The 22347-nt window shown below is 41.2% G+C and overlaps 3 protein-coding genes across 7 annotated transcripts; 1 reads left to right on the top strand and 2 right to left on the bottom strand.

The window, feature by feature from the left end:
• Positions 1–2680: 2680 nt before the first annotated feature.
• Positions 2681–3506, bottom strand: LOC121751309 (ethylene-responsive transcription factor WIN1-like). The gene is made up of 2 exons (XM_042146030.1): positions 3377–3506; positions 2681–3195 (listed from the first exon to the last, which is right to left on the bottom strand). The coding sequence occupies exons 1-2, from the start codon at positions 3454–3456 to the stop codon at positions 2748–2750; spliced, it is 528 nt and encodes a 175-aa protein (XP_042001964.1). The 5' UTR covers positions 3457–3506; the 3' UTR covers positions 2681–2747.
• Positions 3507–18418: 14912 nt separating this feature from the next.
• LOC121750078 lies at positions 18419–21398 on the top strand. Of its 5 annotated transcripts, XM_042144529.1 has the most exons (7): positions 18419–18554; positions 18641–18740; positions 19452–19702; positions 19976–20066; positions 20605–20692; positions 20773–20841; positions 21342–21398. In XM_042144529.1, exons 2-6 carry the CDS (start codon positions 18667–18669, stop codon positions 20824–20826), a joined length of 558 nt encoding a protein of 185 aa, XP_042000463.1. In that variant the 5' UTR covers positions 18419–18554; positions 18641–18666; the 3' UTR covers positions 20827–20841; positions 21342–21398. The 5 variants fall into 5 exon arrangements, with proteins under 5 accessions (XP_042000463.1, XP_042000461.1, XP_042000464.1 ...); XM_042144527.1 differs by lacking the exon at positions 21342–21398 and having other exon boundaries at positions 20773–21010; XM_042144530.1 differs by lacking the exon at positions 21342–21398 and having other exon boundaries at positions 19447–19702; positions 20773–21010.
• Positions 21119–22295, bottom strand: LOC121750075 (26.5 kDa heat shock protein, mitochondrial-like). Its single transcript, XM_042144526.1, has 2 exons — positions 21811–22295; positions 21119–21698 (listed from the first exon to the last, which is right to left on the bottom strand). Exons 1-2 carry the CDS (start codon positions 22094–22096, stop codon positions 21292–21294), a joined length of 693 nt encoding a protein of 230 aa, XP_042000460.1. The 5' UTR covers positions 22097–22295; the 3' UTR covers positions 21119–21291.
• Between the last annotated feature and the right edge of the window lie 52 nt (positions 22296–22347).

Here is a 22347-nt window from a genome sequence, read left to right as displayed (position 1 = left end):
AATGATTTTTATAATATTTTCTTAGTATCTCCTATGAACTTAAAAAATTAATAGAAAAACAAATTTTTATAAAATCATTTTTCACATACAGATGATCTAGTGCTTCAGATCAGTGTGGTGGTTGAGCAAGCACTGCCACCATGTTCAGCAACACTATTAAGTCATATATGTCTGCAATTCTATATCGAATAGTGTAGAGTGATAATCTTTTCGATAATGAAGTAAGTGGTAGAATTTGGTTTTTTCATTATTAACCAATATGTTAGAGGTTCAAGTCACTATAAAGGTATATAGGGAACCATTGTTGTGTTGGGGTTTGGTGCCCCTGCACAACGGAAGACTTGTACATAACAAATAAATCAGATAAAGATCTATTTGACCGATTATGCGATTAATCAATTCACATGATAATTGCATGCTACTTCCTCCGTCCCCGATTAATTGTCATTCTTTTTCATTTCGGTCTGCCCCTCAATAATCGTCACACTTCATTTTTACCATAAATGGTAAGTAGGTCTCACATTCCACTAACTCACTTCACTCACATTTTATTATAAAACCAATATAAAAAGTGGGTCTCGCATTTCACTAACTTTTTCAACCAACTTTTCTTTACATTTCTTAAAACACGTACCCGGTCAAAGAATGACAATTAATCAGGGACGGAGGGAGTAGAACGCAAATAATTCATGTTTAAAGAAAGTAAATCCTAAAACATGAATTCTACGGTTTAGAGTTACCGATTTGATTCTTCAAAGAATCGTTGATTGCTTGCACCTTCTCCACGATGATGATCTTCAATACTAGACCACGGATCTTCTGACTGGTTCCCAAACTGTATCTCAATATCAGTGTGGGCTGATCTTATCAAAATACTATGACTCAAATAAAGAAGACAGAAAATTCCTCACGGAGGATGAGCTAAAAATCTCACGGAGGAGAGTTGAAAAATAGTCCTATTCTAATTAGAGAGGGGGGACGAAATTTTCATGTGAAAATAATAATAATTTACGTCTCCTTTGTTCTCTTATTTATATTAAGTTACGTATTGGGTCAGTCAGGGATCTATGGAAGGTTTTGGATATGGTCTCCCCCAAATAGCTTTTTACTAATTAAATTGAACTCACAATTTAATACAAGCTTATATTGGAATATTACGAGCAGTCACTACAGAAGTAATATTGCACTGTTCATCCAAATCCGAAATTATAAGTAATCCGAGCTTCCGTTTTGTTTGTTGTTTATTTCCCGCGCTTAAGAGAGAAATGTTCATTAATTAATTAGTGTCTGTTGTAGACTTAATTAATTAACATCTTTTAAATTCCAAGAGTGGACTTAGCGAGAAACACTTATTTATTATTCATGGAATAATTAAATTCCAACTATCCAGTTTCAGAATAATAAAAACTTGTTCGAGCTCCTCTTGGGGACATTATCAAACCAGACTCACCAGGCGCGCGATTCAACATAATAGCAATCCTAGCACCGCTAGATATTAATTATCACTATCAAATATATCAGGATAATTGGGTTGTGAAAAACCCGCACCGTTTGATAAGTCAAAGTAATGCATAATCAATAATGTATGCTCAATGTTAACGCATGTTGATTAAGAAATAGTTGTTTATCAAGACCTAGTCTTCCAGTAGATAGCATGAAGACATGTCTTGCTGTTAGATCCGTTCAGTGCTATACCACACCAATGTCATCTTATTTCAGTAAGGCTTAGAAATATCGGACTGACATTGCAACCTTTCATGATAGGTAGCCAAAGCAGAACTGACGGTGTTACCTTAAAGTGGACGACGCCCACAATCGGTCTACTAAAACAAAGGCTTAGACTTTGTTTGCTTCTTATGCATTTAAATGTTTATAAAACATCTTATAAATGCACAAGCAAACACAATGTAATAATATTAGTGATTCTATTCGTGTGAACCTGCTCGAATAATACTGAATCGGGTTAAAAGTGGATTGTTGAGTTTTTCGTATACAAGCAAGATTTTATTCATGCTCGAAACATGTTTTTCAATATATCAAACCTAACATGTTGATCATTTAAAATAACGCTTTGGGAAGAGAAATGAGCTACAAGCCTACAACATGTTTAGAAACCTCGTGAACAGAAAGAGTATGTTGGAGGCAGTAATGGTCGACGCTGAATACAGTTGTTCTCTGTACAATCTAATTTAGATTAAGAAAATAGAGTCATTGACACTATCGTTGTCCTAGCCGTTGGCTTGCAGGATTCATTTGAAGCACAGGAGGGGGAGAGGCGTGATAGAGTGCCGAGCTGGATTTGTTTGATTAGAAACAATATTGTTTTAATTCATTGAGTTGCTATTTCAACTTTCAATTTGTCATGTGAGTCTTAATTTGGTCCAAAATAACACAAAGTTCGTGATTTTACTGACTGATTAATATTCCTTTATAAAAATTAATAACTACTCCACTTTATTCCACAACTTCAATTTTTGGTTATACTATAATTCATTAACATTTTCGACAATTTTTAGAAGCGAACTATGGATTGCTCCTTCAAGGATCGATCGAGTTGGTTTGTTTTTAAGTTTATAGATGGTGGTCCTTGCGATCAAGATTTTTAGTTGAATAGTTTATTTTCCAAAAAAAACTATTTATAATATCATAGGTATAAATAAATAAGGAATTTGATAAAATATATATAGAAACCCTTATTTGATTGATTAGAAAAAACATGCAATTGATTAGAAAATTAAAGTAATTAATTACTTCATAAGTTCTTCAATCATCTGCAATGCAATCTTCTCCTCTTCATCCCTCTCGTCTCCGAACTCCGCCGCCGCTGCCACACCACCACCACTCCGGTCGTCATTCACGATCTCCTTCTTGCCGAGCTCAATGGTCATGACCCAGTTTGCTTCGGATTCTGACCCGGCCCGTTTCTGCCAGACTCCGATGTGGGAGCTCTCGTTGTCGAGCCGGAGGCACGTGACGGATGGCGACGGCGATTTGCAGCATTTGCGAAGCTTCTCGCTGATAACGGACGAAGAAGGCGGCGGTGGGGATGACTTAGTGCTGCGGCTTTCTTCAAAGTTTTCCGGAACTGGGAAGTTTGTTTTGGCATTTCTGCCGCTCATCAGCACCGCCGCCTCGTCGTACGCCCTCGCCGCCTCCACCGCCGTCTCAAAGGTCCCCAGCCACACCCTCCTCTTCCTGAACATGCATATATATACTAATAAAATTATTTGATATATTATATACATTTTTCATTATTTGAGTAATGTTCATTGATGAAATTAATTCATTTTTACTATAAATAGAAAAAACGAGAAATCAAATAGTAGTTGAGATAATAGTACGTAAGAATCTTGGTAGCATGTATCGAAAAACGTACAATAATGGGTGGCGGATCTCGGCCACCCAAGAGCCCCATTGCCGCTGCCGGACTCCTCGGAACTTTGTCTTCTGCACCATGGCGACTAAAATCGAATGAAATTGATCAATTTTGTGTGTGCGACAAAAAAATGAGAAAAGTCAAGCAATTTAAAGTGAAGTGAGTGCAATTAATAGGAGTAAGATTTATAACAATCGAGACAAGAATGAATTTACTAGACCAGCTTAGAGAGGAAAAGTCACTTTGCCTGTGGTGGTCCTAAATACTTTTTGGGGAATATCTTTTAAAGATGTAAATATTGAAATCTATCACTCCATTTTATAGTTTCATCGATATCGATCGTTACGGATCGATGATGTAAAATTATTTATTAGGTATGTTATTTTTTACTTCTTCGTTTTATTTTTGACAGGAGATATGTTGCATTGTGATGATTCCGCGAATTTTTGATGATGATAAATGCTCGTAAAAATAAATTACGACACAGAGAATTTTACGTGGTTCGATTTACTGAGGTAAATCTACGTCCACGGGGAGAAATGGGGGCAGGTTTGTATTGCTTGATCTGCGAATTACAGCTTACAACACAGACTTGCTATATGATTCTTTCTCTAGAGAGATTCTAACCCTTTTCTATCAGATCTAAGTTCTATTTATACATTGAACTAAGATCGTGGCTTACATCATCACTCTAGGTCGTGGAGGTCGTGTAGGTCATGGCCTAAGATCGTGGCCTGAGTTGACGCCACGTGGTAGTGGGTGTGTTGGAAGTTGTGGAAATCCTGCATGGGTCCACTAACTCCTTGTTCGGTCGAATACTGAGACCGAACTGCTTTGGTTGCCGATCTGAGAGTAGAGCTTGATGCCGACCTGAGAGCAGAGCTTGATTGGTTGGCTTTTACCGAGCTGTAGGCTGAGGCCGAACTCTTTGGTAATGCCGAACTCCTCCGAACTCTTTGGTAATGCCGAACTCATACTCTTCCTTGGGCTTTGGGCTGATGGGCCGTCACTGCTGTTGGGCTTGTTTAGTTCGTACCCCATCACTACCCCCCCCCGAAAGACGAAGTGAATCACTTCGGCGAAGCGAGTCACTTCGGCATTCTGGATAAAGGTACGGGGGAGGCTGACGTCAGGGGACGTGCCTTGCATGTGACTGCATTAAATGCGACAGTAAAATCCGGCCGTTGAATCCTGAAAAGGTGGGATTCGAAACGGTGCGACGATTTTGAAATCTTCGCCGAATCTGATAAATATGCTCTTTCTTCCTCATTTGAATACCTTTGCTGTTGCGTCTTCTATACTCTCTCTTTCTCGAGAAATTTTCTTCCGCTTTCAAGAGCTTCTTCAGACTTTCTTCACTTTCAAAAAGTAAGAAAAATGTCTTCTTCTTCTTCTTCGGTGTCGGGTAGCGGTAGGAAAGGGGATAAGGGGTCTTCTAGCCGGAAAGAATCCGGGGAGAAGACCGTAGAGTATTTTCACAGTATCTTGAGTAAGGATACTGTGATATCCCTTCACGAGAAATATTTTTTACCTGGGGGGAAGGCGGGTGGTTCCCGACGATGATCATAGGGCTAACGACCCGCCGGAGGGTTATGCCACCGTTTACGAAGCCTGCTTAGAATGCGGGCTTCGTTTTCCTCTTCCCCCACCTTTTGTAGAGCTTCTTGATTTTTTTCAACTCCCTTTAGGTCAGGTGACTCCGAACTCTTGGAGGCACTTATCGGCTTTTGCTGCCGAACTGCGTAGGCTAGATAAGGATCTGTCTCTGAGGGCAATCCTTAATTTTTTCCAGTTTAAAGGAAGGGATCTTGGTTTTACTTGATCCCCTTACAGCCTTTTAGGGCCTTCTGCAAACCAAGTGGCCGAAATGGCAAAACCGTTTCTTTTTTTATAATAGGACTTCGGCTCCGGGCTTTCCTTGGAGAAGGCCGAAGTCCGTGATTCCCCATCCTCGGTTAGAACCGTTGGCCGAGCTCGAGGGCGAGCTCAATAAGATTCCTATGATTAGGAAACAGTATTCGGAAACTGAGCTCGTCAAGGGCGACCTCGTGTTCAATATCTCGTCTTCGGACGAAGAGGCCGAGGGTGAGGATTTCTCTTTATCTTTATGCTCTACTGCTTTAACGAAGAAAACTAACCTTGTTTTCTTGCTTTTTGGCAGTGTTCATGCTGAATAAGGCTATCCGAAAGTCCTCCGAGCTTGAGGAGCCGGAGAAAGAGAAGGCTACCAGCTCGGCGCCTGATGCCGAGAAGAATCCGAAGAGGCAAAAGACCTCTTCGGGTCCAAAGAAGCCGGAGTCGACTTCGGCAAGTAGGAAGGGGAGGACCCAGAAGCCCCCGAGAGCGCCAGAGAAAGACGTGGTCTTGGCGCCTCCTTCGGAGCATATCTGTGAGCCATTTTTATGGCCCACGGACTTCGCCGAGGTGAATTGTCTTCTTGATTCTTTGGCCTGGCTTCTGTCCTGTATTTTTGGTGCCCTCTGTTGACTTTTTTCCTTATCCATTTTCAGAGGAACGATATGCTCTCCAAGCTCGTCGCCGTCGAACTCTCCAAAGCGTCCAATGACTATGCCGAGATGCAGAGGAAGTTGGCGGCTGCTTGTCATCGGGCCGAACAGGCTGAGGCTAAATTTGAGAAGGCCAGAGCTGCTAGGATTTCGGCCCAGGATGAAGCTCAGTTTGCCAAAAACCAGCTCGTCATCCAGCGAGAGCAGGCGAAGCGGAGCGATGCTGCTGCCGTGGTTGCCCAAGGGGAGGCTCTCCGTGTTTACACGGAGAAACTCTTTTTGAGCAGCCAGTTCTCGGCCTTTGTCGGTAGCCTGGTAAGGCTAATTGCCGATAAGGGCGAGCAGGGGGCCGATGTCGTGCTGCCTCTGTACAGCCGAGAGATAGCAGCTCGGCTTCAGAATCTGCCGCTCCTTGAGGAGCTCGCTTCATCCTCGGTCCTGCTTTCTGCAGACCGAGTCCGGAGTTGTCGAGCTGATCGGGACGAGAACCTGGAGGCTATCTTTGCCTCCGTGGGACCCGTTTCACCCGCTTCGACTTACAACGGAGAGGGTGAGGCCGAGCCGCTGGAGCGGGAGGCCGAAGTCGAGCGAGTCGGGCATCCGGAGAAGGAAGCCGATCAGGAGACGCAGCAGATCGGCTACGGTGGCGCCGAGCAGGCTGAGGAGAGCAAGGAGGCAGAGGCTGAAGCTGAAGCAGATAAGGAGAAGGAAGCTGAACCTCACCGAGAAGGTGGAGACGAAGCTAGCGAAGTATGATTTCGTCTCCCTTCTCTTAGTTTAGTTTCTTCCTTTATGTAAAATGGCCTTGAAGCCCTCCTTGTATAGAAAAATTTTTTTTCTTATGAATGAAAAAATTCTTCTTTCTGCTCTTGTGTCTTCGTATAGCCTTTCGTACTCTCTTACTCCTGTTGTGGTTTACTACCTGCTCGGTAAGCTGAAATGCCGAACTGACGTAGCTGCTTTGTATTCTTAACTCTCAAGGAGCTGGAGGTACTTCACTGGAAGCGGCTGTACTCTTCGGCTTTAGACGAAGCTGAGAAAAGAGCTATAGCCGATCAGACGAAGAATGACGAGCTTCTGGCTCGTTTAGTGAAGCTGGATGCCGATAATAAGGACTTAGAGTCCGATAAGAATGATCTGGAGGCCGAGCTGAACACGACCATTGCTGAGAGGACTGCGTACGAGGATTACATCCGTGTGCGCGGGGGAATGACCATATCAGATGTTCAGAGTCGAGTTGACGAACTGTGGGAGGAATATAATGTACTCCGGAGGAACAATGCGCTGGAGAGCTCGGCTTGCCAACAAGTCGTGACATCATTGCGGCGCTGGGCTTCTCGGTACAACATTGTTCTTTCTCGGCGCCCCTCCATAGAAAGATTCCTTCGGCATATCGCGCCAACAGATGCTCGCACTCCAGATCAAACCTCTGGTTCCCTTGTTCAAAATCCTACTCCCAGCCAACAACGAACTCCGGAACAGCCGGAAACGTCAAGACGAGAACGGGCTCAGGAGCAACCGGAATCGTCAAGACAGGGACGGACTGAAATTCGCCGAGGAGTTGTGACTATGAGCGAGCAAGATCAGCAGATGCTTATTGCAGAGACTCTTCATCGCCGAGGTGTTAGGACTTCTCGAGCTCGGGGAAGAGGCGTTGGGTCGAGGATAGCATCTCGTCGACCTGCTTATTCTTCATCTGCTCGGAACAACCGAAATCGGCTTCCAGAGGATTTTGCAGATAGGTGGCTTAACTTCAGCAACCCTGGACAGTAGAATAGTCCTTTGTAATAGCGTAACGCCATTTTGTAGGGTAGCGGAGTTGTGTGCCGAACAAGATTTGAAAATGAAATTTTGTTTTTGTTTTCGCTTCTAACACTGTGTATTTACAGCTTAGCGAAAAAATTTCATCGTACTTGTCCTCGGTCTTATGAAGTAAACTTCTTTGACCGGACTTGTCTTTGGTCTGATGAAATAAACATCTTTGACCGGACTCGTCTTTGGTCTGATGAAATAAACATCTTTGACCGGACTCGTCTTTGGTCTGATGAAATAAACATCTTTGACCGGACTCGTCTTTGGTCTGATGAAATAAACATCTTTGACCGGACTCGTCTTTGGTCTGATGAAATAAACATCTTTGACCGGACTCGTCTTTGGTCTGATGAAATAAACATCTTTGACCGGACTCGTCTTTGGTCTGATGAAATAAACATCTTTGACCGGACTCGTCTTTGGTCTGATAAAATAAACATCTTTGACCGGACTCGTCTTTGGTCTGATGAAATAAACATCTTTGACCGGACTCGTCTTTGGTCTGATGAAATAAACATCTTTGACCGGACTCGTCTTTGGTCTGATGAAATAAACATCTTTGACCGGACTCGTCTTTGGTCTGATGAAATAAACATCTTTGACCGGACTCGTCTTTGGTCTGATGAAATAAACATCTTTGACCGGACTCGTCTTTGGTCTGTGTTCTAATTTGGCGATTTTTGTCGCCGGGATCGAACTTTCCCTTGTCCTAATTCGGCGAGTTTTATCGCGTGGATCGGACTTTCCCAGTTAACCGAAGTGGTCTTATGCAGTAAACCTCTTTGACTAGACATGGTCGTCCTCGGTCTTATGAGGTAAACTGCTTTGACCGAACTTGGTCGTCCTAATTCGGCGAGTTTTATCGCGTGGATTGGACTTTCCCTTGTCCTAATTCAGGCAAGTTTTATCGCGAGAATCGGACTTTTGTTGCAGTTCGTTTCAGACGAAGTGCTTGATTCTTAAGCAGAATTGTGGTCTTGTATCCTCTTTAGAAGCTTTGACACACAATCGTGGGCTTGTTGCAGCTCGTTTCAGACGAACTGCTTGTTTAAGCTGAATTGTGGTCTTGTATCCTCTTTAGAAGCTTTGACGCACAATCGTTGGCTTGTTGCAGCTCGTTTCGGACGAACTGCTTGTTTAAGCTGAATTGTGGTCTTGTATCTTCTGTAGAAGCTTTGACTCACAATCGTTTAGCTTGTATATGTTCTAAGAAGGGGATCAGCCTTCGAAGAACAAGATACCTCAGTAACATTTGTAAGAGACGACACGCACATAGACAAGGCATATAGACAAATAAAAAGCACATAGAGACGAACAAAAACCAAGCAAACCAAAGAAAGCACATTGACCGGACTGTCTCTTACAAATGGAACTTTTTGAGGTTGGAAACGTACCATGTTCGGGGTACTTGTGCTCTTGACACGTGAGTCAATTTGTAAGACCCTTTGCCGAGGACTTCTGACACCCGATATGGAACTTCCCATGTGGGTTCGAGTTCGCCCAGCTTTTCTGCTCGGCTTACTTCGTTGTTTCTCAAGATGAGATCTCCCACTTGAAATTGCAGCTTTTTCACCCTTTGGTTATAATACCGGGCTACTTGCTCCTTGTACTTGGCTGCTTTTATGCAGGCCAATTCTCTTCTTTCTTCGGCCAGATGTAGTTCGGCTCTTAGTCCGTCACCATTCATTTCTGAGGAGAAATTGAGTTCGGGGACTGGATATGCCGATCTCAACCGGAATCACGGCTTCAGTGCCGTACACCATCGAGTTCGGCTCCGGTGTGACTTCGGTCATTTCGCCGGCCTCTGATTCCGGCTGCTGTGATTGCTATGCTTGATGGTGCCGAACTGATTGCTCGGCACTTTTAAGCGCAATCTGCGAACACACTTGCTCTTTTTCGATCACCTCGGATGACCGTTATCTCTCCTTTAGTGGAGAAGGTGTTCGGCGAGGATGCCTCTGATCGCTATGACCGGGCTTCTTTTTGTCTTCTCTAGATGAGCTGTCTAAAGACCGTTTTCGACGGTCTGCCTCATCGGCACGAGAAAACTTGTCCGCAAGGTCCCACATCTCTTGAGCTGTTTGCGGACCGCACTCCACGAGCTTTCTGTAGAGAGCTCCGGGCAGGATTCCATTTTGGAATGCCGAAATGACAAGTAGATCATTGAGATTATCTACCTGTAGGCATTCCTTATGGAATCTCGTCAGGAAGTCGCTGATCTTTTCGTCGCGACCTTGACGTATAGAAAGCAGCTGAGCCGAAGTATTTCGGGCTTCCGCTTTCTGAAAGAACCTCCTGTGGAAAGCATCCATCAGATCTCGGTAGGATCTAATGCTGCCTTGAGGAAGGCTGTCGAACCACCTTCTGGCGTTCCCGATGAGCAGCTCGGGGAACAGCTTGCACATATGGACCTCATTGAGACCTTGGTTCGCCATATTATACTGATAGCGTCCCAGGAAGTCATGAGGATCCACGAGTCCGTCATAGGTTATCGACGGAGTTCGGTAGTTCTGTGGAAGGGGAGTTCGGGTAATATCGTCCGAGAACGGAGTCCTCAATACTCCGTACATGGCGAACCCGACATTTCTTCGGTATGGAGGAGATGGAGTTCTCCTGTGATTCCGGTACCGAGGATTCTTTCTTCTGGAAGACATGACACTACTGCGGTAGTGACTGTCTCGTATGGAGGGAGAGGGAGAATCCGCCGTTTTTGTCCCCGGCTGCTTTTGGCTTTTTTGCAGGAAGGTTAAGAATTCCTCCTGCTTTTCCGCCAAAAACAGCTTGACAGCCTCGTTCAAATCGGGCTGCTGGGAAGACTCGGTGTGACGGCTTTTGGAGCGGCTTGTTCCTCCACCATGAGAACTGGTGGTGGATTTATCCCTAGGCTGTTTTCCCCGACCTATGGGATGGATTGGCTTCCTCCTGGTTCTCACGGGCAGGAATACGGGTACTCTGCGATCTGGTATGCATTTTTTGGGTGGAAAAAATGGATCAAAAATTCGCTTTATCACAAATTTTGTTCTCTGTTTCCCACAGACGGCGCCAGTGATGATTCCGCGAATTTTTGATGATGATAAATGCTCGTAAAAATAAATTACGACACAGAGAATTTTACGTGGTTCGATTTACTGAGGTAAATCTACGTCCACGGGGAGAAATGGGGGCAGGTTTGTATTGCTTGATCTGCGAATTACAGCTTACAACACAGACTTGCTATATGATTCTTTCTCTAGAGAGATTCTAACCCTTTTCTATCAGATCTAAGTTCTATTTATACATTGAACTAAGATCGTGGCTTACATCATCACTCTAGGTCGTGGAGGTCGTGTAGGTCATGGCCTAAGATCGTGGCCTGAGTTGACGCCACGTGGTAGTGGATGTGTTGGAAGTTGTGGAAATCCTGCATGGGTCCACTAACTCCTTGTTCGGTCGAATACTGAGACCGAACTGCTTTGGTTGCCGATCTGAGAGTAGAGCTTGATGCCGACCTGAGAGCAGAGCTTGATTGGTTGGCTTTTACCGAGCTGTAGGCTGAGGCCGAACTCTTTGGTAATGCCGAACTCCTCCGAACTCTTTGGTAATGCCGAACTCATACTCTTCCTTGGGCTTTGGGCTGATGGGCCGTCACTGCTGTTGGGCTTGTTTAGTTCGTACCCCATCACATTGGTCTAATGAAGTATAGACTCATTTGTTATACATTAAAAGCCCTACATATGAGTTTATAGATTATTACTGGCGTGACAAATATTTATTCTAACAACTGTCGAGCACATATATTGACAACTATGGTGAAAGTTTTCTTCCAAAGCTATTACGTACACAATTATCTGATCAATTTGAAAATGTGAATTTATCTTAAATTTTCAAACACTCTTTATAATTGCTTTTCTTAAAAAGATGATTCTTTGAAAGTAGGTAGACTTTACATTTCTCGAAATGTTTACACACATTTAGTGATTTGAGTCCTTTCTTTGAGTTATTTTATATTTTATGATTTTTATCTTACAAAAATAGAGATGATAAAAAGACATGTAATTAAGAATAGTATAGCACTTGTATCTATATCCCACGTGTATTGAGTTTGAACATCGCTAAACCTTTTTAGGTAAAATTAATGTTGTAGGAGTATTTTATTTGCAAAATGTGACTGATCTCTTACATAGGAGTATCAATAGCAATTGCGAGCTGATGGAGTACGGACTAAACAAGCCCAACAGCAGTGACGGCCCATCAGCCCAAAGCCCAAGGAAGAGTATCAGATCGGCATTACCAAAGAGTTCGGCCCCAGCCTACAGCTCGGTAAAAGCCGACCAATCAAGCTCTACTCTCAGACCGGCAAAAGCTGCTCGGCAATAGTTCAGCAGTTCGGTCTCAGTATTTGACCGAACTGGGAGATAGTCAACTCATGTCAGAACCTCCACGATCTCCACTACACCCACGATCTATTTAGTGGTGTCAAGCAGTCATTAACTCATGCAGTATAGTGGGCCCATGCAGGATCGCATGACCTCCACGACATCCACAACCATCATGAGTGGTGATGCAAGCCACGATCTTAGTTCAATGTATAAATAGAACTTAGATCAAATAGATTAGGGGGACTCTCTCTCTCGCTCTCTAGAGATAAAATATCAAACAGCAAGTTTGTATTTGTAAGCTGTAGAAAACAGATCAAGCAATACAACTCTGCCCTCTTTTCTTCCCGTGGACGTAGATTTACCTCAGTAAATCGAACCACGTAAATTCTCTGTGTCGTGATCTGTATTTTCCTGCATTCACTAACATCAGAAATTCGCGGATTCATCACTGGCGCCGTCTGTGGGAAACAGAGAACCAAATTTGTGATAAAGCGAGTTTTTGATCCTCTTCTACCAAAAAAATGCATACCAGATCACATAACACCCGTGCCTCCGTCCGTGATAACCATGAGGAAGCTAATCCAGCAGCCCATAGGCCTGGAAAGCAGCCTCGTGAAAAATCTACTTCCAGTTCTCACGGAGAAGGAACAAGCCGCTCAAAAGGTCCACACACCGAGTCTTCCCAGCAGCCTGATTTGAATGAGGCTGTCAAGCTGTTCTTGGCTGAGAAGCAGGATGAGTTCTTAGCCTTCCTGCAAAAGAGCCAAGAGCCGAAGACGAAAAGGGTGGATTCTCCTTCCTCCTCCTGACATGAAAGTCACTACCGCAGTAGTGCCGTGTCTTCCGGAAAGAAGAATCCTCAACCCCGACATGTTCCTGTTCCTCCTCGGTACCGGAACCACAGGAGAACTCCATCTCCTCCGTACCGAAGAGATGTCAGTTCGTCTGAAACGAACTGCAATAAGCCAACGATTGTGAAGTCAAAGCTTCTAAAGAAGATACAAGACCACAATTCAGCTTAAACAAGCAGTTCGTCCGAAACGAGCTGCAAGCTAACGATTGTGAGTCAAAGCTTCTAAAGAAGATACAAGGCCACAATTCAGCTTAAACAAGCAGTTCGTCTGAAACGAGCTGCAATAAGCCAACGATTGTGAGTCAAAGCTTCTAAAGAGGATACAAGACCGCAATTCGGCTTGAGAATCAAGCACTTCGTCTGAAACGAACTGCAACGAAAGTCCGATTCTCGCGATAAAACTTGCCTGAATTAGGACAAGGGAAAGTCCGATCCCCAAATTAGGACAACGGAAAGTCCGATCCGAGCGATAAAACTCGCCAAATTAGGACACAAGACGAGTCCGGTCAAAGATGTTTATTTCATCAGACCAAAGACGAGTCCGGTCAAAGATGTTTATTTCATCCGACCAAAGACGAGTCCGGTCAAAGATGTTTATTTCATCAGACCCAAGACGAGTCCGGTCAAAGATGTTTATTTCATCAGACCAAAGACGAGTCCGGTCAAAGATGTTTATTTCATCAGACCTAAGACGAGTCCGGTCAAAGATGTTTATTTCATCAGACCAAAGACGAGTCCGGTCAAAGATGTTTATTTCATCAGACCAAAGACGAGTCCGGTCAAAGATGTTTATTTCATCAGACCAAAGACGAGTCCGGTCAAAGATGTTTATTTCATCAGACCTAAGACGAGTCCGGTCAAAGATGTTTATTTCATCAGACCAAAGACGAGTCCGGTCAAAGATGTTTATTTCATCAGACCTAAGACGAGTCCGGTCAAAGATGTTTATTTCATCAGACCAAAGACGAGTCCGGTCAAAGATGTTTATTTCATCAGACCTAAGACGAGTCCGGTCAAAGATGTTTATTTCATCAGACCAAAGACGAGTCCGGTCAAAGATGTTTATTTCATCAGACCTAAGACGAGTCCGGTCAAAGATGTTTATTTCATCAGACCAAAGACGAGTCCGGTCAAAGATGTTTATTTCATCAGACCAAAGACGAGCCCGGTCAAAGATGTTTATTTCATCAGACCTAAGACGAGTCCGGTCAAAGATGTTTATTTCATCAGACCTAAGACGAGTCCGGTCAAAGATGTTTATTTCATCAGACCAAAGACGAGTCCGGTCAAAGATGTTTATTTCATCAGACCTAAGACGAGTCCGGTCAAAGATGTTTATTTCATCAGACCAAAGACGAGTCCGGTCAAAGATGTTTATTTCATCAGACTTAAGACGAGTCCGGTCAAAGATGTTTATTTCATCAGACCAAAGACGAGTCCGGTCAAAGATGTTTATTTCATCAGACCTAAGACGAGTCCGGTCAAAGATGTTTATTTCATCAGACCAAAGACGAGTCCGGTCAAAGATGTTTATTTCATCAGACCTAAGACGAGTCCGTCAAAGATGTTTATTTCATCAGACCAAAGACGAGTCCGGTCAAAGATGTTTATTTCATCAGACCAAAGACGAGCCCGGTCAAAGATGTTTATTTCATCAGACCTAAGACGAGTCCGGTCAAAGATGTTTATTTCATCAGACCAAAGACGAGTCCGGTCAAAGATGTTTATTTCATCAGACCTAAGACGAGTCCGGTCAAAGATGTTTATTTCATCAGACCAAAGACGAGTCCGGTCAAAGATGTTTATTTCATCAGACCAAAGACGAGTCCGGTCAAAGATGTTTATTTCATCAGACAAAAGACGAGTCCGGTCAAAGATGTTTATTTCATCCGACCAAAGACGAGTCCGGTCAAAGATGTTTATTTCATCCGACCAAAGACGAGTCCGGTCAAAGATGTTTATTTCATCAGACCTAAGACGAGTCCGGTCAAAGATGTTTATTTCATCCGACCAAAGACGAGTCCGGTCAAAGATGTTTATTTCATCAGACCAAAGACGAGTCCGGTCAAAGATGTTTATTTCATCAGATCAAAGACAAACATCAACTTACCCCGTACCTTTATCCAGAATGCCGAAGTGACTCGCTTCGCCGAAGTAATTCACTTCGCTTTTCGGGGGGGTAGTGATGGAGTACGGACTAAACAAGCCCAACAGCAGTGACGGCCCATCAGCCCAAAGCCCAAGGAAGAGTATCAGATCGGCATTACCAAAGAGTTCGGCCCCAGCCTACAGCTCGGTAAAAGCCGACCAATCAAGCTCTACTCTCAGACCGGCAAAAGCTGCTCGGCAATAGTTCAGCAGTTCGGTCTCAGTATTTGACCGAACTGGGAGATAGTCAACTCATGTCAGAACCTCCACGATCTCCACTACACCCACGATCTATTTAGTGGTGTCAAGCAGTCATTAACTCATGCAGTATAGTGGGCCCATGCAGGATCGCATGACCTCCACGACATCCACAACCATCATGAGTGGTGATGCAAGCCACGATCTTAGTTCAATGTATAAATAGAACTTAGATCAAATAGATTAGGGGGACTCTCTCTCTCGCTCTCTAGAGATAAAATATCAAACAGCAAGTTTGTATTTGTAAGCTGTAGAAAACAGATCAAGCAATACAACTCTGCCCTCTTTTCTTCCCGTGGACGTAGATTTACCTCAGTAAATCGAACCACGTAAATTCTCTGTGTCGTGATCTGTATTTTCCTGCATTCACTAACATCAGAAATTCGCGGATTCATCACGAGCTATCCACATCCAAATTAAAAAATAAATAAAAACTCAACTTATTTGACATGTGACATATGCCAAGCATTTTAATATCAAACTTATGGTATTACTGTATTAATTTGGTCCCATGGAGTACTGGGCATAAATGGAAACGTACCGATGTTGTTTTATTGTTCAAATGACGCCAATTTTATACATTATTTGGCGAATTGATGGAAATGGTTTCTCCTTTTTAAAGCCAAAGTAAAGTAAAATGTTTAACCTAATAATTCGAACTAAAATTCTTAACCTTGAATTATTTTACTAGCAAGATCCGAACTCAAGCACAAAAAAAGTTTAAATCCTATGAAATGAAAAAGAGGAAAAATATGTCTTCATGTATATGGAGCTGAATTAGTAAAAAAGGGGGTTTCAACTATTAAGCTTTAATCATGTTCAAATAATTAAATTAAATTATTAGCTTTTAATTCCTACATAAAGAAGAGGCCGGGCCCAAAACAGTAACACATCGGACCCCCTAAACGGATAGAGTTCAACAATTAAGATAAATAATTAGCTAATAAATTGCAGTCTGCGGTGGGGTTAGTACAGTTGGCTGCATTTTGTTTACATAATTGCGCGTAAATGTGGTATTGTTTGGATCAATCAAATTGATGCTTTGCTGTGCAGTTGTACACTTGTACTGCTTCGATGGACAGCTGGTGTTAATTCACTCCGTAATTGAAACAAATTAGTATATTTAATACTCACAAGAGTGATAACTCAAGTCCATTTACAGAGACTTAATTTACTCCCAATTTCTGTTTTTTTATTATTATTATTTATTTATTTAAATATTTGGAGTGGTGGCTTACCAACCTAAAAATTTGATTTTTTTTATCAAATCTTTTATATTTTATGTATATTATTGTGCATAAATCTATATCTAATGAAACATAACAAAATTATTGTCACAAATTTTCAAACTTGAAATTTAGCATATACTATAACTCTTACCAAAATAAACTCCATTACCCTATAGTTTGGACAGTTCTAAGGTAATTTTTTTCTTCCCAAGAATAAAAGAATATCATTACATCAAAATTTCCGTAATGGAGTAATTATTTTGAATATAATACGACGGGTTGAGAACTAACTTTTTAATATTGTCCAACTCTAAAGTGGTATATTCATTATGACCGGCCTTAAATATATTTTTAAATAATTTACTTATAATAAGAAATATGCATGAATATTTATTACTTCATGTCTGGGTTGGGTAATGTGAATACGCCATTCCACCAAAATGCCGCTTTGAAGAAATCCTAATAGCCCAAAAAGCCACTACTTTTATTTTCAGCTAAATATTAAAAAGAATAATTTGTTTGTAACTTTATAAAATTACGTTAAATTCTGGTATGTAGATCAGCTTTAAATATGTTTAAATTATGAAACTATTAATATATTCTGGTTCGGCAACCAATCAAAATTCTGACACCGGCCAAAAAAAATTTGATGACTTACTTACGTAAAACTATATGACGTTAATTAAAACATTCTCACATTGTAGGCAGTAAAACACCGTCCTATTATATTAAATTAAATAATTTCATTTGTTAATGTGATTTATACTAAATTAAATAATGTAAATTTTCAATTTTGATACGAATTTGAAACAAGTCATCCAAATAGGAGTACTACAGTACTACTCGTTACACATAATGGGCTGGGCCCAACCAAAAAGGCAGAACTCCGCAGAAGCAATGAAATTGAATCATAACCCCAATAATTTTACATTCGGCAGTCACACCCTCTCAATCAAGATTAAACTTAGGTACCTCAAAAAATATAGTTTGAGCTGCAGAATGCATATTTAAAATTGCTTTGGTATGTAATGAGTTGGCAAAAAAATTGCATGAGACAGAAATTCTGTAATAGCATAGACTACAATGTGGTGCACTTTAGAAAGTGTAAATTATATGCAGTGATATTGTTTTTCATGTCTTACAATGATTATTATGCACATTATAGATAATATTAACAATCTTAGCATAAACTTCACGTATACTTGATTGCACAAAATAAAATTTAAAAAATTAGACATGATTTTGACGATTCACAAAATAGTTTGTTGGTCTATGGATTTCATGTGTGTCATTGCTTGGAATCAGTTCTACACATCTTCTCAATAAAGAAAGAAGCTCATAGTCCAAAATTTTGCTCCATAAGATACTCGTATCCAATTAAATACTATATTTTATTTGTATCTTTTCCAGGTGATCCTTATACTATAGAGCTTATTATTCTATGGTTGGGCTCTTTATCTCTTTTATATTTACTTCTAACATATTCCTTCATAACTTATATACCTACTACTATTATATTTACAACATCTAATCGTTTTATTTTGTACTATTTCATAATATTGTTTAGAAGAGTATAAAAAATAATTTCATAGGCGTGTGGGGCAACATGGAATTACCAATGAATGAATCTGGTGTATTATATCCAAAATAAAAAATAAAAAAAATAAAAAAATCTGGTGTATTATATCCATTCATTTCAAATCCACCAAAAACGTAAAAACAATGAAGCACAAAGAGGGGTAGTATGGTCCTTACACAATGTGATTTATTAGCAACAAAATATGCAAAAATTAAGATAATACATTGCCTATGAAGAAAAATCCAGAGTTTTACTTTTTAATGAAGTAATTAAGATTTAATTACTCAATTGCTACGAGTACTTACATAATTACTAACAATTATTAATTCAGCAGCCACATTTGCTTTTCGACTGCAGTTGCAAATTCAATACAATAAGAAAAGTAAAAGAAGCTCTTATTTTAATCCCATCTTCACTGAAACCTCTCTTTATAGGTAAATCTCATCCAAGTTGGGGGTGAACTTCTTTCCCATTTGCAATTTATGCACTGTATAAGTTCATGAATTCAGTGTAATTTCAGGGGTTTGTGGAAAATTTGTGCCGTCGATGCTAATGCTGGGGTCCCTTTTACGAATCGGATCAATTGCAGCTTGGGTTTTGCATATTATTGCTTGCATGGGGTAAGTATCCATATTCTCTTATTTTTTCTTGCAAGGTTTGTGTTTATTGTGGAATAACTTTGATTTAGCTTTTTTGGACTATGTGGATAAGGTGTTAATTGTTATGGTTTGTTTTTATTTGGCATATGTGAACTAGCTGTTTCAATTTTTTGTTGCTTTTCAGCTTGGAAATAGCAATAATTCTTAAATGTTTCATGCCATATGATTTCTTTTGAATGATTGTAGGTGGTACTATTAGTTGAATTGGTGTGAGAGATTGAAGCTTGATGATAGATGTGGCTACCTTGATTTTATTGCAAACAGATGTTTGTGCTTATATGTTTGAGCTGATCTGGTGCATCCAGATGTACGGACACTTCCCTAATTGAACTCTAATTGATGATTGTTAAACCCTGATTAGGGATTGATGAACCCTAATTGGAAAGTGTGCACCTAAAATCCGGATGCATAGGAGTTTATGCCTTTATGAAATAGGGTCACAATTGTGTGCAAAGGTTGTGGTAGTTGAATGAAGCAACTATTTCAAGGCAGTGTTATATGATATTCACCTATTATTGAAGCTGTAGGATGGCTGAGTCTCAACGTCGTTGCAATGGATTTGGATATTTCATGAATCAGTTGTTAATATGTGTTAGTTTTATGGAGTACTATTATGGCATTTGAACTGTATGATAGGAGTATGATTGATTTATTACAATTGAAACAGAGCAGTGGTTGTCTGGGGAGTCATGTCAGGCCCAAACTGAATTCCTCACTTGATGAATTCAAAGGGATGAATAATCACGATTGGGAAAATACAAAAACTACTCTATCGGAAGATTTTTGGACCACCAGCAATTGTAATATGGAAAATACTGCTTTGCAGTCTTGTGGAAGCATCTCGTCTACCAGCACACTTACTCAGGTTTATGATGCTCATGGCGCCGGATGCTCGAGCACGCCTTCTGAATTTGTAAACCATGGTAAGCATGCCTTCTGATTCCATGTTAAATTACGGTCTTGTTGGTATGTGTGTTTGTGTGCTCGCTTGCGAGTGTGAACACTTTTCGTTTTCTATATGTTTCTAGCTACTTGCCCATTGTTGTGTTGTTCTAACCCATTTTCTGCACTGGTTGAGTGTTCTCTGTTTCTTAAAAAGGCAGAATATTCTCCTTCCAATTCATAGATTTTGTCTATTCTCTACGCTTTGTGGATTTTGGATAAGTTAATCTTATGTGGAGAAGCTCCGGCTGCAGGTCTAATTCTCTGGAACCAGAATAGACAGAAATGGGCCTTGGATAAAAGGCCCGACAGTCAGGCACAACAGCTTCGAGAGCCCAAGTTAAGGTGCGATGATTTCCTATAGCTGCATTGTTACTGTTTGTTTTAGAGGAGGTAATGAGACCAAGCATGGAGTAATCAAATAACCTATAAATTGAATAAATTATGAGTTAGCACCTTATACATGATCTTCATATTCATGGCTAATGGAATAAAGATGCATTTACTTTGTGTGATAAGATTAGATTGATAAAATGTATGTTTGAGCATCTGAAGGATTAGATTATCAAACAAAGTCCAAAATCACATCAATCCATCATAGCGAATAGCAGATAAGCACATATATAGCTATCATATCACTTAGACACCCCAAGAGTTCCTTATTAGGATCATTTCTATTGCTTCCTATGACTCACCATGTGTTGTTGTTGGTGCTTAGTATGCTGGACCACAGTTTGGTCGACCCGGTAAAATATGGACTGGGCCTTGAAACTAGAGGCCCAGAAAATCCTGGGAGAGACCAAATTAGACCCTGCCTGGCTCATACCTGGCTGGGCCTGATTACACCATCTTTATATAATTTTTATTGTTGAACTTGTTCCAGAAAAAAACCACGATCTTGCAGTTGGAATGCAACCTACGACAGTTTGCTCAGCAATAACAAGCCATTTGACAAACCTGTCCCGCTTGGTGTAAGTTTCTTTCCCTGCATCCCAAATAATTACAGCATGCCGCTCCTATAATCTCACTGTTCCGACTGTTAAACTGGCAGGAAATGGTCGATTTTCTGGTAGCGGTTTGGGAGCAGGAAGGAATGTACGATTAAGAAACTGAATCCCAGGTGATTGTCACGATTGTGGATTGCGATTATGTCTTCCCTCTTTCTGTAAACCAGAATTTTAGCAGTTTCTTGGTCTTTTGTTGAACAACAAGAACCATTGTGCTGCATCTGATCACATTGATGAATATCATTGCTTATATAAAAATGAAGAATCGTTTTTCTTGCTTTATTTTTAAGCTCAAATTATATTTTGCAACATAATCAATGGTGTTGTGGAGGCTACAAGTACAATTTGTTGCTGCTATCAATTTATAGTCTCCATTACATGAATTCTTGCTTATTTTTAAATTAATGACATTTATGCAAAATGAGCTAGATTTCACGGCAAGATAATAACATATTTGCAGAAAGAGATAGAATTCAGCTCTTGGCTAGATAGATTATAGATAGAGATCAGGTAGTATGTATACATCCTTATTTGACACACATGTTTCATCCCAAAGCAAATACTTAACGAACTTCAACTTCCTTAACATCCTTGTTTGCCTTTTGAGCCTTAGGTATGACTATATTGAGCACCCCATCCTTCATCTCCGCCTTGATTTCATCGAGCTTTGCATCTTCGGGCAGCATCAGGCTTGTGTTGTAGTAACCATAGCTGCTCGACGACCAGGACTTGTCGTCAGAGTCGTGCTCCTCCTGATCCTTGTGCTCCCCTCGTATGCTTAGAACCCCATCCTCCACTGTTATCTTCACCTCATCCTTCCCCACCCCCGGCATCTGGTACTGAAGCTTGTAGCTGTCTTCGTGCTCCCTCGCCCGCCCCAGCATTTGTGGCGGAGCTATGTTCTCCAACAGCCTGTTTATGTTCTCCGTTGCTTGGACCAACGCGTTCCCCACTCCCGAAGGAAACATATCTGCACGTTCAGTATTACCTATAACTCAATATCTTAATCCAAATTCATATAGAATTGCATGTTTTTAACTTCAATGGTGTTTCATCATGTCGAAATCCAAGTTCATTCTTACCCCAAAGAGCAGGGACGAAGTCACGGCCGTCTCTCCTCCACAAGTTGCCGCCTCTCCGGCCCCTCTGCCTCGGAGAAAGCTTGGGCTTCTTGCCGCCCTCTTGCACAGCCACCTCATGGCCCCCGGCAGCCTTCTCCTCCGCAGTGGAGGAGAGCCCCCGGAGAAACTGAGAAGCCAATCTTTGTTTCTCTGGGGGAGCGGTGGCTGTGACATTTTTGGCCAACAAAGAAGCAGAATATGATGCCCTTTGCTGCAAATTCTTGAGAGCTAAACGTGCTAATGCCATTGTTAACACAAACTTGGAGAAGGATTGATCAATTCTTGATTTTTCAAACTGTGATTGTTGTTGAAGTTGAAGGGGGAGAATTAACTAAGAAATATTTATAAAAGGAAGGGGCGGTTTCTAGGAGGTGGTGGAAAAAGATGAGAAGAATCATGTTTTTTCTTTTCTTCATCATTTATGCCACAGAGTTTTCCAGATTGTTCAAGCTAATTTTCATGCCACGTAGTCATAAATAAGGTCCTCAAATTATTTAC

The sequence above is a fragment of the Salvia splendens genome, chromosome 10 (genome assembly GCF_004379255.2).
Source record: "Salvia splendens isolate huo1 chromosome 10, SspV2, whole genome shotgun sequence".
Taxonomy (NCBI): domain Eukaryota; kingdom Viridiplantae; phylum Streptophyta; class Magnoliopsida; order Lamiales; family Lamiaceae; genus Salvia; species Salvia splendens.
The sequence above is the reverse complement of the archived record's forward strand: the minus strand, read 5'-3'. Positions and strand labels throughout refer to the sequence as shown.

Excerpts from the sequence above, each read along its gene's own strand:
- LOC121750075 (XM_042144526.1), bottom strand. The coding sequence starts at position 22,096 with ATGGCATTAGCACGTTTAGCTCTCAAGAATTTGCAGCAAAGGGCATCA. Across the intron at positions 21,699-21,810 it reads CTTCGTCCCTGCTCTTTGGG|ATATGTTTCCTTCGGGAGTG; the intron begins GTAAGAATGAAC and ends CTGAACGTGCAG.
- LOC121751309 (XM_042146030.1), bottom strand. The coding sequence starts at position 3,456 with ATGGTGCAGAAGACAAAGTTCCGAGGAGTCCGGCAGCGGCAATGGGGC. Across the intron at positions 3,196-3,376 it reads GAGATCCGCCACCCATTATT|GAAGAGGAGGGTGTGGCTGG; the intron begins GTACGTTTTTCG and ends ATGCATGTTCAG.
- LOC121750078 (XM_042144529.1), top strand. The coding sequence starts at position 18,667 with ATGCTAATGCTGGGGTCCCTTTTACGAATCGGATCAATTGCAGCTTGG. Across the intron at positions 18,741-19,451 it reads CATATTATTGCTTGCATGGG|TGGTTGTCTGGGGAGTCATG; the intron begins GTAAGTATCCAT and ends GAAACAGAGCAG. Across the intron at positions 19,703-19,975 it reads TTCTGAATTTGTAAACCATG|GTCTAATTCTCTGGAACCAG; the intron begins GTAAGCATGCCT and ends CTCCGGCTGCAG.